Genomic DNA, 17,361 nt, shown 5'->3' on the forward strand with positions numbered 1-17,361 from the left:
CGAATGAGATTCCTATTGAGCTTTCATTTGTTTTGAATTAATAACCATTTAAGTTGTAATCAAATAAATCTTATTTTTTTATATTACTGATTAATTTATTTATAATTATTTACTTAGTTCAAAAAACAAAAGATTATTCTAACTCTAATTTCAGGACTATTCAAACCAAAGCGTTCTTATAACTATAACCTACTATTCAACCCCTTTTAACTGACCACAGCGTCCTTATAACTATAACCTACCGGGGGCATATGCTTAGAGCTAACCTGATTTGGGTGGTTGGAACCTAATCAATCGATTAAAAAAACTATCGTCCTCAATGATCCACCAATACCAGCAGTCAAGAGATTCTCACCCATCCACTCACCCATCAATATTGCCCATGAACTGACACACTTGATTCATACAATAATAGTGCTACTGTTAACAGACTTGGTAGATTTTCAACCAGTACAGAGTACTTCATTGGTTGTCTGGCTGTCTCAACTTCTCCATGCTGTTGTTGCTAGGCAAAATTCTCTATAATTTACATCCCTTTGGAGGATCACTCAGAAAGGGCCGCCGAGATGATACGTACAGCTTTATAAAATGCCCCGTACCAGTCAAAGCTCATACACAGCTCACTACTTCAAAGGGTAGGTGGATTTTCCCAGCCTTTGTCACCTTCCTGCGTAGTAAAGGTTAAAGGGCGGCACAAGGAAACAAACCTCTTTTTTAGTACTCAACATTTAACAGCTCTGCAGCTTGGGAGATTCCCATGTTCACATGCACAACAGAAGCTCTCTTGCCCAGCAACAACCACCTTTCTTTCTGCGCTGCAAATAATCTATCTCCGCATCCATTGAACCAATGAAAGCTAGTTTTGTTTATTTTAGCGGCTACTGCATCCAAAGCTTTGCTCAAGTGCTCAATCATACCTGGTGGCATAAAAAATGGCAAGTGATACTTCGACGCACCAGAAAGTTCACAAGTTGTAAGCCCGAGATAGTTACTAATCCAGAGCATCATTTTGTGGGCACGGGATTTGATCCAGAAACCCTAAACTAGTGAAGTAATTAATGTGGGGCTACATAAAATGAAAGGAGTACCTGACCATTTGTTTGTTTAGAGTGAGCAGAGCCCCACCGCCAATGATGTGGTCCTTTCCTGAACGGATCATGTGCGTGCATGATAATAGAACACGCTAGTATGGGACTGAAGAAGCCACCTAGCATTTCACCAAACTTGATAAGCTTCGGATTGGTTCTGTCACCAACGTTAGCATCAAGTTGAGCAGTTGATTTGACTCCTGTTCGTGTACATTTGGCTGAAGGATGCACAAACTGATCTCTAAATTGACACTTGTACCATATGGTTGAACAATCAATAGCTTAAGCTAAATAATAGGCGAAAGCAAAAGTCCATTGGAGTGTTATACAGAAGTGTGCAGTCAGCTTGGTTAATCAATAAGAGAAGCAAAGCCTAACAATCAATGATCTGGAGACAGTGAGTAAGCACATCATAAATAGAGTTAATCACAAACACCACCGTCTTTACCCCTGGAAGAACAAATGACATGACAAATAACACTGGTTCATTCAGTAACTATTCTGCAACTTTTGTTTTACAACGCAGAAGCAAAGCCGTGTTGCAGTTGATCAATTAAAGCAAGTAATGAACAAGGTAATGATAAAATACACAAAACCAAACAGACGACAAGAAATCCTCGCGGAATTGGCTGGTTGCACTGAAACTTGAAGGATTTAGGAAATACAGCAACAATCACAAGATATGTACCATACGGAACACCGTTTTTTGGGGGGTATTTGGGGGTAGTAAGAACCAACGAGTTACCTCGAGGACACGGAGTTGAGGGAACGGGCGAAGCTATTAATGGCACCGTAACTCCTGGAGCTAAACCATAGGCAGCCGAGGAGGTCCTGCCGGTAAGGGAGGAAGGTTCTCCGTCTCATTTCCTCCGCCTGCGCCCGGTTCGCCGTGTAAAGCCGCTCGTGAGCCGACGGAACTGTCCTCCGCCGCCTCCCCGTACCGTTCATTGGCCTCTGTTGCGACGGCGGAGGCTGAAACCCCTCCTCTCGCTTTGACGTGGAGGTAGCTGGCTGCGGATTCGTTTCTGGCTCTGAGTGCGCCACGGGCTTCTCCCTGGCTTTGGAGGACGAAAAGGATATCCCATTCCAGAACTTTTTCCCCTGGCCGCTCGCTTCGCTTTTGCTACGGTGGAGGAAATCCTTGAGAGAGATCCACCGCTTTGAGATCCGCCCTGAAGAGGAAGACGACGACGTTGACGAAGAGGACGAGGAACGGGAGGACGCCGAAACGGGAGGTGCCGGAACTTCCTCTGCTTCGATCTGCTTCGGATCTGGAGTCTTCTCGCTTTCTTCACCCCACTCCTCCCTTCCCTTGCCATGCTGCCACCAGCGAAACGGAAGATTCCTCAGCGGCGACATTGATCTGGCCCTCCGATGCACGGACCTACTCCGGAACTTCAGATCCCGTCCGCGTACCTCGATATCCACCGCCTCACGGCTGCCCCGCGCGTCATCCTCCGCGTTCTCATCCTCCTCGGCCCCGAGATCTGGGAGTGGTGCGAGGGACTGCGGGCGCTGGAGGTGGGAAGACAGTTTCATCGGCCGGATCTGACCGTTGAGGAACAGTTCGTCGGCAGAGGCGGCAGTGGAGTTTGGGTGGTAGCGGGAGGAGAATTCGAACTCGAAGGAAAACTCACCGGAAGCAGGATCGAAAGGGGAGTCCTCAGGAGAACAGGGAGAGGTCGCGGAAGAGAGGACGTAGTGCATTGGGCTAGACGGGGCGCTAAAGAAGAAGAATCCCGCGATGGCGGAGGACGAACCACCGCGACCGGGACTGGATGGCGCACTGGCAAAGGGGGTCGAGCAGGCGCTCTCGAACTCGTCGCCATGGCTAGGGCTTTGGAGCTCCATAGTGGGGCGTAGAAGAGAGAGTTCCGACAAGCAAATCCTGGAGCAGCAGGGCGGGGATGGGGTTTTCAAGTCCTCTTCGCAGAGCACTATAGTAACGTGTGGATGTTATACTATAATATTCAAATGTTATAATAAATATGGATCACATGCCAACATCTAATTCTTTGAATGTTAAAAATATATATATATATATTTATTTAATATATATATATAAAATAAATATAATATCAGGTAAATGTGAATGTTAAAATGAATACGCGTATGTTTTAATAAAAAAATAATATTGTACTATTTAATTAAAAATTTAGCTTTTTAATAATTAATTTCAGTAAAACTTAAAATTAAATTAAGTTAATATTTTTTATATTGAAAATAATTTTAAAGATTATTAAAAAATTTCTAGTATTTTTATACTGTGAGTCAAATTGTCACAAAGTATTTAAGATTCGATCTTCTATGCATTTATAAAAAAAATTTCTTTAAATAAAATATACAATAACGTGATATTATGCTTTTAAATGGTCCGTTATGAGCTTAATTTGCCCTATTAATCAATAAAAAAAATTTATATTTACTCTATTAATCAATAAAAAAATTTTATGTGACCAAATGATCGTTAGGATTGTAAATGAATCAAGCGTTCGTGAACAAGTTTGGTGTTCGATTTGGTAAGAATTTGATTATGTTCGTTCAATATACATTAGATTAATTAAATAAACAAGCTTGAATAGCTCGTCAAAGCTAAACAAACAAGCTTGAACACATATGTGTTCAGCTCATTAACGTTCGTGAACATTGTTCGTGAATGTTGTTCACGAACTATATTTATTAATAAAATTCTTTTCAATATGCTAAATAAACAATAAAATAAAATAAATAAATTTAAATTATCAATCTTAATAACCAATCAAACAATTAAAAGTTTCAAACAATCAAACAAGCTTGAATTGAGAGTTTGATAACATCTAAACGAATCAAACTCAAGTCAAGCTCGAACCAAGCTCAAGCCAAATTTGAATTGAGAGCATGATAATATTTAAACGAACCAAGCTCAAGCCAAGTTTCAAGAAAGCTCAAGCTCATAAAAAATAAATGAAACTAAGCTTGAACACTCATTTCAAAAGCTTGGTTCATTTTAAGTTCGACTCGGCTCGACTTGGTTATCTTATCAAACAAGCTTGAACACCCCAAAATTCGACTCGACTTGTTTATAGTCCTAATGATTGTCCAAATTTAGTGTTAGTTCATTATTTGTTTTTTAAATGCTAGTTTTTTTTTAGTTTACTCATAGATTACTTTTAAAATTAGAATACTTATATTCATTAAAAAATAATAAATAAATACTATTATAATTACAATTATTTTCATGGAATACCACATATTTTAATCTACAATTTGAAGTAGTTCCTGATTAATCTTATTTTTTCCCTTAAGATATAGAGTATTATTATATAAAATTTTGAGATTAAAATTTAGCTGTGTCCGAACATGTCTTTTCTGGACAGATTAGGAGTGCTGGACGAGCAAAGCACATTTTACCATGTGATTAATCTTATTTTTAGAATTAAATTGATTTTCTTAAAAAATAAATGCCACTTTGCTTTTAATATTGCTCTTAAATTGCTAATTAATGCACATCAATTCAGGAAGTTGATCTAGACAGAACGGCCGTTGGGTTGGAAACAGTGTCGAGTTACATTTGAGAAACCCACCAGATCACGCGGCGGCTGGAGGACACGTAATTCATAACACGAAGCTCGAGTAACGAACAAAAGCCTCACCGCGGCTGGAGGAATTTTTTTATTTTGATTTATTTGATTTAATTAAATAAAAAATTCAAAAATTAAAATCAAACCGAATTAATAATATATTCCGTGGGTAATTGACGTATGTCGTCGGAAGGGTCGTTGTCGGTCACGGTGTGCGACTTATGGGTTAAGGTGGGTTAGTATGGATGGTAGTATTTGTTTTTTAATACATCTTTTTACAAATATTTAATTTATTTTATTTGTCTCTTCTTCTCTGATTAAATACGCTAATAATTCAGTTAAACAAAAAGAATCTCTTTCTGATTCTAAATCATATCAAATAAATGATATTTATAATCCTATTTTGTTAAAAAAATTCAATTTGTCTCAATTAATATGTCGGTATTTTCGATTTGTTACAGAATTAAATATATAATATATGATCTACCATAACCATTGTGGATGATTTGGTACAGAGATTTCCTAGGAAGTAGCTTCGGTTGGACGGACTCGCGGACCCTTTTCTCTCGGTCTTTCGTCTCTTTCTCTCTCCTCTCACATTCGTTATCCTCTTACTTTTCGCGTCTTCTCCTTTCTTAGATTGCCATCCAATCTCTAGGTTTGCTTGCACTAATACCCCAAAAGATTGATTCTGGAGAGGAGGTAAGATTGTAATTTTGATGAATCGTGATCCTTTGACGCACTTGCTATTGTTCCAATATCTTTTATTAATTTTTTTATTTCTCCGAGAAATGAAATCTTTTTAAGGTTTTTGATTCAGTTTCTCCCTTCGTTGGTATCCGCCCACACGCGGATCCTTAAGGTACTTTGCCTCCTCTCGAGTGTTTATTCGGATCGGGACCGAAAGATTGCAACTTTTCGTGGAAGATCGATTCGATGGGAAGGGTGAAACTGAAGATAAAGAGGTTGGAGAATAGCAGTAGTCGACAGGTCACTTATTCGAAGAGGAAAGCGGGGATACTAAAGAAGGCAAAGGAGCTCTCCATTTTGTGTGACATCGATCTTCTTTTAATCATGTTTGCGCCTAATTCAAAAGCTACTATATGCGTTGGAGATCGTAGGTAAATGTTTCTTACCCCCCTTGATCAATTTACATGCTACATTTGCATTTGAGAATGTTGATCTAATATTTAACTAAATTGAAATATGTTCCTTTCACGGCAAGATCATTGGATTGAATCTCTGTGCGCTTATTTATCTCTGGAAGGAACTAGCCTTATTTTTACTGAAATATGTCCAAGATATTGTAGACCTTTCCTCCTCAATGTTAAGTTATTGAATTTCTTATCATTGGAAATAGTCTCATCTCATCACATGAAGTATTTTAAAATTTATATCTATTCGCGATCATCTTAAGCAAGCATAAAAATTCTTCTCATGTTTTAGTTACTTGAAATTGTAAATAATCATCTTTTCTTACTTTTAAGTGTTTTCTAAAAGGCGCATGCTAGTTTTCTCTCAAGATACCCAAAGCTAAACCCTCCTAATGTCTTTTTTTTAAAAAAAAAAAAAATACTATGAAACTTATATTTGGATGAATAGCCTGGCTTGGCAACCACTCTTCAAAAGCTAGCTAGCATTCTCCCCTTTGATGATATTTAATGACTTCTTTCTAGTTTGTATTTTGTCAATTGCAAAATCCAGGTCATACTTTAACAAATTAAACCCTAACTTTTAAGAGTGAAAAAAGACTTCAATCATTCTCAATTTTATAATGGTTAACCAATCATCAATATGATGTTAGATTCTCAATTATGTTCAACTAATGAAGATATCTTTATTTTTTTTTGTTGAGGCATGTGGTTTGTGACTCAGCATGCATGCGATCCAATTACCATGGGTCTTCTTACTAACTTTTACTGTTTTACAACAAAGGATCCTTCAAACTTACCTTACTAACTTTAAAAATTTACAATTATCATTAACTTGTAATATTATATAGCAACTACTTAGGAATGTTTTTTTTTTAATGTTATTCAACCTCGCCTATATTTGAACAAATTGTGATCTAAACCACTCTATAGACCATTTACTTTATCTTCTTTTTTTTTTTGTCAACTAGCAATATTGAGAAGGTCATTGAAAGGTTTGCTCAAGTATCTCCACAAGAAAGGGCAAAAAGGTATGCATCTATTCTCATTGATTTTGCTTTATGTTTCTTCCTTACCATGACTTTTCAATGAGAACCTTTTTCTTCCTAATTTGATAGGAAATTAGAGAGCCTTGAAGTAAGTTTGTTTACCGTTCTACATTAACCATCAAAAAATGAGTATGATCATTCCATCTTTGTTTTGGAGAAGACTGAATTCACACAATTAATTTGTTTGCACAGTTTAAAATTTTATCTTTTCTTTAGGCTCTTAAGAAAACGTTTAAGAAGTTGGACCATGATGTCAATATCCAAGAGTTCCTTGGTCCAAGGTATTGTTTATGTTTATATAATGTTTTTTTTTTGCATAATGCCCTTGATTAGTTCTAACATAATTTATTTTTTCTTACAGCGAAGAATCAATTGAGGTATGACATTGAAATTTATCCCTCCATCATCATTGAAAAATAGAGTAAATTTTGATTTTAGCCTTTTTGAAGTTTAGTCTAGGTTTCTATTTGACCTTGAAATTTTAAATATATCTTATGCATAATCATATCCAATTTTGAATTGTAATTAATGGTGTATAACTAATTAGTTTGAGTTTACTAAAGATTAATGGAAAATTGAGACACTTAAAACTCACTTGTCAAATTGAGGCTTAGTCTAAACTTCAAGGGGAAATACTAAAATATCCCTTTTAATAGACCTTTCTGATCCTTGATATATCTTTATGCAGGATCTAACAAATCACTTGAGGTCATTGCATGGTCAATTACTAGAAGTACAAAAAAGATTAAGGTGCTATTTTTTTAAAAAAATTTCTATACTCCTTCCTCCATAAATTAGGGCTTGCAAAAGCAATTAGTTACTTTTTGTCTTAATAAGTTGTACCTTGATTGTTCATGGTGATAATTCATAGTTCATATGCAATTGTATGCTAGAGATAGTTCTACCATGTTACATAAGTTGTCATATAACATCAAACAATTGGGCAGCTAGATTGTAACTTGCCCAAAGGGAGGTTTCAAATTTATCTTTCTACTTGTGGCATTTTTATATATTCATTAACTGTGCTATGTTATTATAATGACTTAACAACTATTTGTTAATGTGTGATTTATGATAAAGAAGGTGGTGTGACAACCCAATATCCTAAAGACAGCATTGTTAGTTGTGGTCATTATGCATAATCATGGATAATTGTGTACAAATAAGTGAAGACTAAAGAAAGATTTGTTATGCAACTAAAGAATAGACACTTGGATTTCCACTGGAAGCCTTGAGTTTAGAAAGATGTTTATTTTTTAGTATGTCCTAACCAACCCAATAGTTGTTGGGAATGTAACAAAGGGAGAGGAGGTCAAGGATGCCTAAGGGAGCCACATTGTTTGATTTTTTTGTGAAGATTACAAATAATATGGCTAAATTAATCTTGACCTAGTACCTCCCTTCTTGAGTGGTTTAGTCATTTAATTAATGTTTTATCTTGCTTATAAGATATCTACTAGTAAAAAAATAATAGAAGGTCAGGATAACTACATAAAAGAAAATAAATCATAGAATCATAGTTAGGTAATATGAGAATGGCTCTCAATTGTAATTTGTAAGAGGATTAGTTAATGCCAATAAATAAGAAGAAGAAGAAAAATAGATACCTTGTATTGTACAAAACCATTTCTTCATGTGTGTTTTGTGAATAATACACTAACTTGTAGGAATATTGCTTTTCTATTTGATATATATAGAAATAATAGATTTCTTTTGCATATCTTATTTTCTCTTTTAGCCATCTTTTTCCCCCTTTATCTTCCACGTCAACAAAGTTTCATTCAATAAGAAAATCATGATATGATGTTGAATACTTCAAAAACACATATATTGTTGTTATTAATGGATTATGATCAAGAGTAGTTTACAATTACAACCTTACTTTTCTATTTCAGTTGTTGGGCAGATCCAGATAAGATTAATAACATAGACCATATTAGAGCTATGGAACAATCACTCAAGGAATCCCTAAACCGAATTCAGGCACATAAGGTACTAAAATATCTAAACTCAACTTCAATTGCCTAGTAAATGCATCATCTCATAGTATATTTTATCATGTCTATTGCATATTAACTTGGCCAAATACTTCTCACTTGAGTCTCAACCCAAAATATTGTTGCTTCGTATTTTATTTTAACATATTCTAAAATTATTTTATTTTTTCCATCTTGACAGGAAAATTTTGGGAAACAACTTATTTCTGTAGATTGCAATGGCCAAGTATACTAGTTTTTTTGTCTTTTTTTTTTTTTTGCTTTTTCATCACTATGGAAAGTAATTGATGCATACTTATTCATATATACAGTTCCAAAATGACATGCATTTGCCATTGGGACTAGGCTATGCACAAGGAGCCTCATCAGTGTCATGGTTGCATGACACTGATTGTCAACAATTAATGCTTCCACAAGATGCTAATTTGATATCTCAGAGGTGAGGAAATAATATGTTTTACTCTAAAATCATCCTTTATTTATAGGTAAGGTTTGGAATTTTCAATAGTTTTGATCATAGTTTATCCTTTCATTGTAAATATAACTCATTGATTCTTTGTGCATGTTCAAGAACTAAACTCTGTTTACTTCTAATGAATCTTAGTGTAGGAAAGTAGGACTGACTTCATGATCGAATTCCTAATTTTTTTTTCATTTGTATATTTTGATGTTAGCCGACCCCACCTAGTGGATAATGTTTGGTTGTTGTTGTTGGTATATATTTTGATGTCTTAAGATTTGTACTTGTGAAAGACGATGAAATGATTCTCAATTTGTGAATTGTTATTTTTCCTTGTAGGAATGTAAGATGCTCCTCGGATACAGGTCTTCCAGATTATCCTGCTTACTTCAACACAGATAAACAAACAGAGGCCAATGAACTAGTACCGGATGAATCCCTCCATGGTTTTAGCCCAAATGCTTGTTTTAGGCTACAACTAGGAGCACAATTCCACTACCAAACGTATGGTCATACTTTGTTGAATGAAAGGATGTTCAAGCCCGAGGTAGATCATAGTTTACAGGAACACACTCTTGATTATCAAGTGAATCATTTCGAGACACCCGGTCCAGGTTATGATGCTAGCTTCCAAAATTGGGCTTCTACATCTGGGAATTGTGAAGTTGCAATCTATGATGAGAGGTCATACACCCAAGTGAGTGTTCTGAAACAATAACCTTCTACTCTCATAGTTGGTTCACTATAAATGAAGTATAAAGTAACAACAAGAGTCGCATAAATTATTAGGAATCGAGATGTCCCAATCACGATTATTACCTTCTTTGAGTCATTCTTAATCTCAAAATTTTACAATTACAGTATTTTGATGTCATTTTGCAGCAACAATAACCAGAAGGAAGTCCCATCTCATTGTCAGTATTGTTAGTATTGCAAGATTTCATTCTCAAATTCTTTACTCTTCGTTGCAACGGAAAACAGATGAAGCTTTGAGTTGTGGTGACTCCATCTCCTTCACAGAAGCCGTGATCCTAGAAAAATAGATGATACGAAGTGGGATTATATACTGTCATGTATATTTTTATTAGGAAAATTAAGCATCTCTCCTGTAAAAAAAAACATATATTTGCTCTTTCATTATGTTTAAGTTCGTTCTACGTAGATCAGGAGGTTTTCTCCTCTTGTAAATTTTCTTATGTACTTATTTTGTATACTTACTCATTGTAACACTAAGAAAGTAATCGGGTTCATGATGAATAACCTTTAACAATTTATACACAAATTTAAAATAAATTATTATTAAATAAGCTCAATATATTTTTCAATTTTCTTCTCTCTCTCTCTCCTGTTTTTTAACTTGAAAGTCTTTCTTTCTTTATCAATGAATATATTTCTATTGATTTTTTAAAGATCATGTTAAATTTATTTCTTTTTAGTTTGAAGGAAAAATAAAATAAGATAGCTTTTTAATATGAGATGCCTTAATTTTTAGTATAAAAGACAATCAGCGTGAGTTGGCGCTGCCACCCCACGATACGATGAGGCATTTTTGATGAAGTCGCACCAAACCCTTCCGTCCACCGTCTCTTCTCCCGTTTGTTCAGCTTACTAATCTCCCTCGAGTCCCGTCACCGCCCTTCTGGTACACGCCAGCCGACGGAGCTTAAAAGTATTATGGTAAAGAGGCTACACGGTTCTCCGCCCCTTCTCATGTCCCAGCTGGCTTGTCCCTGAGATGGGAAAACGAAGTGGCAATCTTTTAGTGGATGCTAAACCTGTATGGTGTTTGGTCGTCACGGGGAGTGCTACTTTCAACTCGACCCCACAGATCGGTCAGTAAACCTGACCGAGACGAGATCAAGGATAGTTTGGTAATTAGGGCGGTTATTTCCATTTCCATCCCCCCTCCTTTCAAGCGAAGCAATTACTCCGTCCGCCATTTCTCTCTCTCATCCACGGAGAAGAAGTGGGCGAGCGATGCGGCGGAGGGTGGCACCGGATTCTTCGGCGATGGTGGCGGGAGGAGGAGGCGGAGGCGGGGGAGGGTGGGCGACGGAGGCGGAGCGGCAGGAGCAGGTGCAGCTGTTCTCCGCGATCAGCAACGGGGAGGACTTGGGCCCCTTCGTCCGCAGAGCGTTCGTCTCCGGACGGCCGGAGTCGTTGCTTTCCTCCTTGCGACACTTCTCTCGGTCGAAGGAGTCTGAGATCGAGGAAGTGTGCAAGGCGCACTACCAGGATTTCATCCGCGCTGTGGACGATCTTCGCTCCCTTCTCAAGGATGTCGACTCGCTCAAATCGGCCCTGGATGACTCAAACACCGCTCTCCAGTCCGCCGCTGGCCCTCTCCTCGCTGCTCTCGATTCCTACCTCGAGGCCCGTGCTGTCGCCGGCAATCTCTCCGCCGCCCTAGATGCCGCCCAGCTCTGCAGTCGTCTCTTCGCGCACCTCGCCCGCGCCAACGAGCATCTCGAAGCAGACCATCTGTACCTTGCGCTGCGCGCCGTCGCTGCCGCCGAGCGGGACTACCTCCCCTCCACCACTCACCCCACTATTCGACGCATGCTTCTCCGCCTCATTCCCGCTGTCCGTGCCCATGCGGAGCGCAAGATCTCCAAGGAGTTCTCTGATTGGATGGTTCAGATCCGCGTCGCGAGCCGCCACCTAGGCCAGATCGCTATTGGTCGCGCATCCGCCGCACGCCAGCGCGAGGAGGAGCTACGCGCTCGCCAGCGCCAAGCAGAGGAGCAGGGCCTCCTCCGATCCAGCTCTGTCACGCCCACTCCTGCTCTCCGTGATAACACCTACTCCCTCCGAGTTGAGGAGGATGATGATTGGGCCGGCGACGATGCGGATGATCTCGCAGCAGCAGCAGCCGCTGCTGCAACCTCGGAAGGCAGTACTCCGGGTCTCGATCTCACCCCTCTCTATCGAGCCTATCATATCCACAAAACCCTCAGCCTCGAGGAGCGATTCCGGAGGTACTATTTCGAGAACCGCAAGTTGCAGCTAACCTCAGACTTCCAAGTCTCCTCTTTGACCCCGTTCCTCGAATCGCACCAGACCTTCTTCGCTCAGATTGCTGGCTTCTTCATAGTAGAGGATCGAATCCTCCGCACGGGCGGTGGCCTCATCGCTAGACCCGACGTTGATGCTCTCTGGGAGACTGCCGTCAACAAGATGGTGTCTGTGCTTGAGGACCAATTCTCCCGGATGCAGACGGCCAACCACCTCCTTCTCATCAAGGACTACGTCAGCCTATTCGGCGTCACCCTCCACCGCTATCGATATGCGGTTGACCCCCTCCTCAACGTTCTCTCCAAGCATCGGGACAAATACCATGATCTGCTCCTCTCTGATTGCCGCCGGCAGGTTTCGGAGGCCCTTGACGCAGACAAGTTTGCGCAAATGGTAATGAAAAAGGAGTACGAGTACTCAATGAACGTCCTCTCCTTTCAGATCCAGACATCCGACATCACTCCGGCCTTCCCCTATGTCGCACCCTTCTCCTCCAGTGTTCCAGATCTTTGCCGGATCTCTCGATCCTTCATTGAGGACTCTGTCAGCTTCATGTCCCATGGAGGGCAGCTTGACATCTATCCTATTGTCAAAAAGTACCTTGAGCGACTCCTTATTGAGGTTGTCGACGGCTCCATTGTTCGGCTTATTGACTCTGGCGGGCTTGGTGTTTCCCAGGCAATGCAGGTGGCTGCCAATATGGCTGTCTTGGAAAGGGCCTGTGAATTCTTGTTTCGGCATGCTGCCCAGCTCTCAGGCATTCCATTACGTAATGCAGAGAAGGGAAGGAGGGAGTTCCCATTGAAGAAATCTCGTGATGCAACTGAACGTCTCCTTCTGGGGCTGCTGAGGAATAAGATTGATGATTTCATGATGCTGACAGACAGCATTAGTTGGCTGGGAGAGAGCCCACCACCAAATGGGAATGAGTATACTAATGAGGTGATCATATACCTTGAGACATTGGTCTCTACCGCACAGCAGATATTGCCTATCAATGTTCTATGGAGGGTCCTTCAGGGGGTTTTGAGCCATATATGTGACAAGATCATTGGTCTTTTCATGAGTGATACTGTTAAGAGATTTAATTCAAATGCCGTGATAGGAATTGATATAGATCTGAAGATGTTTGAGTCGTTTACTGAGAATCAATCTCATGTGTTTTACGATTCTGATGATTCCAGTGCAAATGAGTTGAAGCTTGCATTATTAGAAGCTAGACAGTTGGTTAATTTGCTCATGAGCAATAACCCAGAGAATTTTCTTAACGCAGTGATCAGAGAAAGGAGTTATAACAAGCTTGACTACAAGAAGGTGGTTACAATAACAGAGAAGTTCAGGGAATCATCGGATCGACTATTTGGAACTTTTGGTACAAGAGGGGCAAAGCAGAACCCAAAACAAAAATCATTGGATGCCCTAATAAAAAGGCTTAAGGATGCAAGCTGATCCAGTTCAACAGTAAAGTAAAACATGTTTCTTATCTACCCTTTTGCCTGTGTGGTTTTGTGTGAATTACAGTATGGTTTATTTCCTTGCTTAGATCCTAGCATTACTATGATTCATAAAAGTCATCAAATTCTTGTCGTCTAGATGTATCTCTAGTTGTAAACATGATACTTTGTTTTAATAGACATTTGATTTTGATTCATGATGACCTACTAATATGTTTATAATGCAAATTGCAATGTTTTTTTTAGATTTGTTTTTGAAATGTTTGGTAGATTGCTTTTCTAAGTTGAACTTTTTTTGAGAATATTTCTTTGTCAACAAAAACAGTTGTTGTGTGTAATGTCATGATGTAATCCATGTTTTAATTGATACTGAATCCTTTAAAGAAAATAGTTACTTTGTGGATAATATTTATTGTTCTGTTGGCAATATTATGTCAATCCTAAATCATGATATCCTAAGTGCTAGATTGAAAGTTGTGTTAGTTAATTGTTTATGAGGCTTAATGAAGCTATTATTATTGTGGAATCTAGATTCTGGACCTTGATGAGAACATTAAAGCCTTATTTACTTGGATAGAAGTCCGGAAAGGGAGAGAGACATAAAATTACATACAGACCTCCATTATTCATGTACATTTTTGTATCACTTTCCCTTATCTCCCGCATTTCTTTCATCCATTAAACTGGTTTGCAAGTTTAAGTAGGAAAGATTGTGACCCTCAATTTAGTTCGAAAAAACAAGACACAATTTAGTTGAGAATTTCTAACAGGTGTAGAAAATAGTTTGTGATGGTTTTGCTATTGCATTCCCATTTCAGAAGTCCTATTGGTGAATTTATTTAGAAAAAAGTGGAAGCAGTAATATTTGATAATCACAACTTTAAGTGTTGTTGACCAACTTTATCCTATGTAAATATGTACTTAAATTTTGTAAACTTTAAGTAGAACAAATATAATAAAAAAGAACTATACTTCTTTAAAATTTTGAAATTTACGTATCTAGTTAATTTCATTATTACTTTGTATTACAATGACTTTTCTCTTTTATGTTTATCATTGTCTTACAAAATTTGGCACTTCACTAGTCAAAATTAGTATCCTCTTCATAGGTTTTAATAATTTAGTATTATCATTTTTCCTACAGAATACCTTTATTAATTTTAATAATTTTAGTAAATTTGCTTGGATTTAATTGTTAATGTAATATATTAAATTTAATCAATACATAAACAAACTTTTAAATTATGGAAGTAGTTTTAATATTAAATATTAATTTGTAGGGTAAAACTGTAATTTGACATTACTTTATTTTTAAGGTATTTTTATTGGCATAAATATACTATATGTAATCAACTCTTCAAATTCTCATATCATAATTTTACTATGATACAGTGCCTTTTTCTTTACCATAACTAAAATGGTTTTGCAAGTTAACTTTAACTTCTATTGAGAAAAACACAATCTTTCTTTACCATGCAGAACCCAAAGTGCATTGAGGTTGAGGTATAAAATGCATTTTGTAAAAAACACTTTGGGTTCTCAATTCCATGTTGCATCTCTGAATGCAAATGCAATTGCTCATTCATGATTTCTTTAGTTATCATTTTCCTTCAAGATTAAATAATAGAAAAATCTTAGGACTTCAAACAAAGAGCCATAAACATCTTTTTACCTAGTAGAAACAATATAAAACATTTCATTTATGGATGGTTAGGAAATAGGTTTCAATAAGATTTATCAAGATTAGATTGAGCATTGCTAGATTGATATAATGTTCTTCTGTATAAAATATTTCTTTTAGTTGCTTATTGCTAGTTCGAGTAGTTTAAGCTAATAACAGTTGGTTACATTTACTAAATCGTATCAATAGTTAATAATGGTACGATATCAGATGTAATAAACGTTTAAATTTGTTTCTTGTGCTTATTGAATTGTTTTTTCTTTTTGCCACTTGTACTACCTTGGATTATTTCTTAATAGCTCTCATTTTTGTTTTTTTTTCTTTTTCATTCTGTTTTTTGTGCGTGCATCTGCCCTACGCATAAAGTTATGCTTCTTGTTCCTCGGTTGGATAGTTATTGTTTTTTTTTTCCAATTGTTAGTGTGTTGACTTCTTAATTAAACTTGATTTGATTTTGGATCTGCATGATGTTTTGAATCCGAGACAAAGTCGAAGTACAACTCGGAGGGTCCAATTGTTCTATATCTGTTTCTTATTTTCTAGTTATGCATCTGAGATTTTCTTGTTCGGAGATTGTTAAGTTGAACTTCCGTTTACTTGTTATCATATTGAGGACTTGACATGCAATTTTGATATGGCGAACAATTTGAGAAAAGTGTTTCAAAGTTATCTTTTTAGGATTTGCACCGTTTATAGTGTTAATGTCGCTGTTGGTTTTGCATGATTGTCTCACCTTTTAAGTTGTGTATTGTTCATAAGATTTAGCATTTGCTTTTTAATTGGCATAAATTAGAAAGTGTTTAACGGTCCATTAATCCAGTATTTTTAAGTTAACTGTCTATAAAAAAAATTCATTTAATTTGTTAAGATTAGAACTTAAGTTTTATATATATGGAAACTGAGAAGATGCACCTCATCGAGGGCAAAGATTTAACGTTTATGTATGGTTGATATATTGTGTTTTGTTCATATGTAACATGAAACTTGATTTGTTCGAGCAGAAACTTACACGAGTGAACTTTTCCTGATTTTAATCCGCAAACGTTCTCTTCAAAAGAATTATATATATATATATATATATATATATATATATATATATATTTTGACATCCTGCACGTCCGTACTATGCGTGCGCAGCATATCACTGATTTTAATTTTTTTTTTATTTTTATTTTAATTTTTGAATTAAAAAAATAATTAAAATATTTTTTAAAATTTTTATTTCTATGGTACAGGCTTTGGGTTATAGTATCAAAGTAATTTTTTTTTTTGATTTTACCTCTAGGGTTCAGGCTTTAGGTTATAGTATCAAAATTATTTAGGATTTTGGCTTTGAGTTATAGTATCAAAATTATTTTTTTCTTAAATTTTACCTCTAGCGTTCAGATTTTGGGTTATAGTATCAAAGTTTTATTTTATTTTATTTTTTTTTTAGATTTTACCTCTAGGGTTCAGACTTTGAGTTATAATATCAATTTTTTTTTTTTTTAGATTTTACTTTTAGAGTTCAGACTTTCCAATTAAGTTATAATGTTTGGTTTAAAAAAAAATAAAATAAAATTAATTCAATTAAGTTATAGTGTTTGGTTTAAAAAAAAATAAAATAAAATTAATTTAAATATTTATTGAGTATTATAATATATTAAAGGGATATATTAATATATTAAAAATTTATATAAAAAAATATTAATTTTTTTTAATTTAAAAAATTAAAAAAATAAAAAAAAAAACTATTAATTGATCTCTTGCACAACGCACATAGTTGACGCGCACTGACTATGCACGTCAAGCAAGAGATCAAAACTATATATATATATATATATATATATATATATATAATTAATTCCAGACATAATCTTGATAAATTAAGAGATAAATTTCTCTTAATATGTTATTAATTTAAGAA

At 36.6% G+C, this 17,361-nt stretch overlaps 3 protein-coding genes across 5 annotated transcripts; 2 read left to right on the forward strand and 1 right to left on the reverse strand.

Annotated features, from left to right (window-relative positions):
* Positions 1-1,510: 1,510 nt before the first annotated feature.
* Positions 1,511-3,050, reverse strand: LOC121982123 (uncharacterized protein DDB_G0271670-like). Its single transcript, XM_042535034.1, has one exon. It carries the CDS (start codon positions 2,937-2,939, stop codon positions 1,830-1,832), a length of 1,110 nt encoding a protein of 369 aa, XP_042390968.1. The 5' UTR covers positions 2,940-3,050; the 3' UTR covers positions 1,511-1,829.
* A 2,128-nt stretch (positions 3,051-5,178) lies between these two features.
* LOC121982124 (agamous-like MADS-box protein AGL65) lies at positions 5,179-10,466 on the forward strand. Of its 3 annotated transcripts, none has more exons than XM_042535037.1 (12): positions 5,179-5,350; positions 5,456-5,769; positions 6,771-6,830; positions 6,918-6,936; positions 7,065-7,129; positions 7,210-7,225; positions 7,537-7,598; positions 8,744-8,840; positions 9,027-9,071; positions 9,157-9,284; positions 9,645-10,002; positions 10,188-10,466. In XM_042535037.1, the coding sequence occupies exons 2-12, from the start codon at positions 5,585-5,587 to the stop codon at positions 10,194-10,196; spliced, it is 1,044 nt and encodes a 347-aa protein (XP_042390971.1). In that variant the 5' UTR covers positions 5,179-5,350; positions 5,456-5,584; the 3' UTR covers positions 10,197-10,466. The 3 variants fall into 3 exon arrangements, with proteins under 3 accessions (XP_042390971.1, XP_042390969.1, XP_042390970.1); XM_042535035.1 differs by having other exon boundaries at positions 5,469-5,769; XM_042535036.1 differs by having other exon boundaries at positions 5,511-5,769.
* A 777-nt stretch (positions 10,467-11,243) lies between these two features.
* Positions 11,244-13,971, forward strand: LOC121982125 (exocyst complex component SEC15B-like). The gene has a single exon (XM_042535038.1). The coding sequence runs from the start codon at positions 11,283-11,285 to the stop codon at positions 13,767-13,769; it is 2,487 nt and encodes an 828-aa protein (XP_042390972.1). The 5' UTR covers positions 11,244-11,282; the 3' UTR covers positions 13,770-13,971.
* Positions 13,972-17,361: the final 3,390 nt, after the last annotated feature.

This window comes from Zingiber officinale, chromosome 5A (genome assembly GCF_018446385.1).
Source record: "Zingiber officinale cultivar Zhangliang chromosome 5A, Zo_v1.1, whole genome shotgun sequence".
In the NCBI taxonomy this organism is placed as follows: Eukaryota; Viridiplantae; Streptophyta; class Magnoliopsida; order Zingiberales; family Zingiberaceae; genus Zingiber; species Zingiber officinale.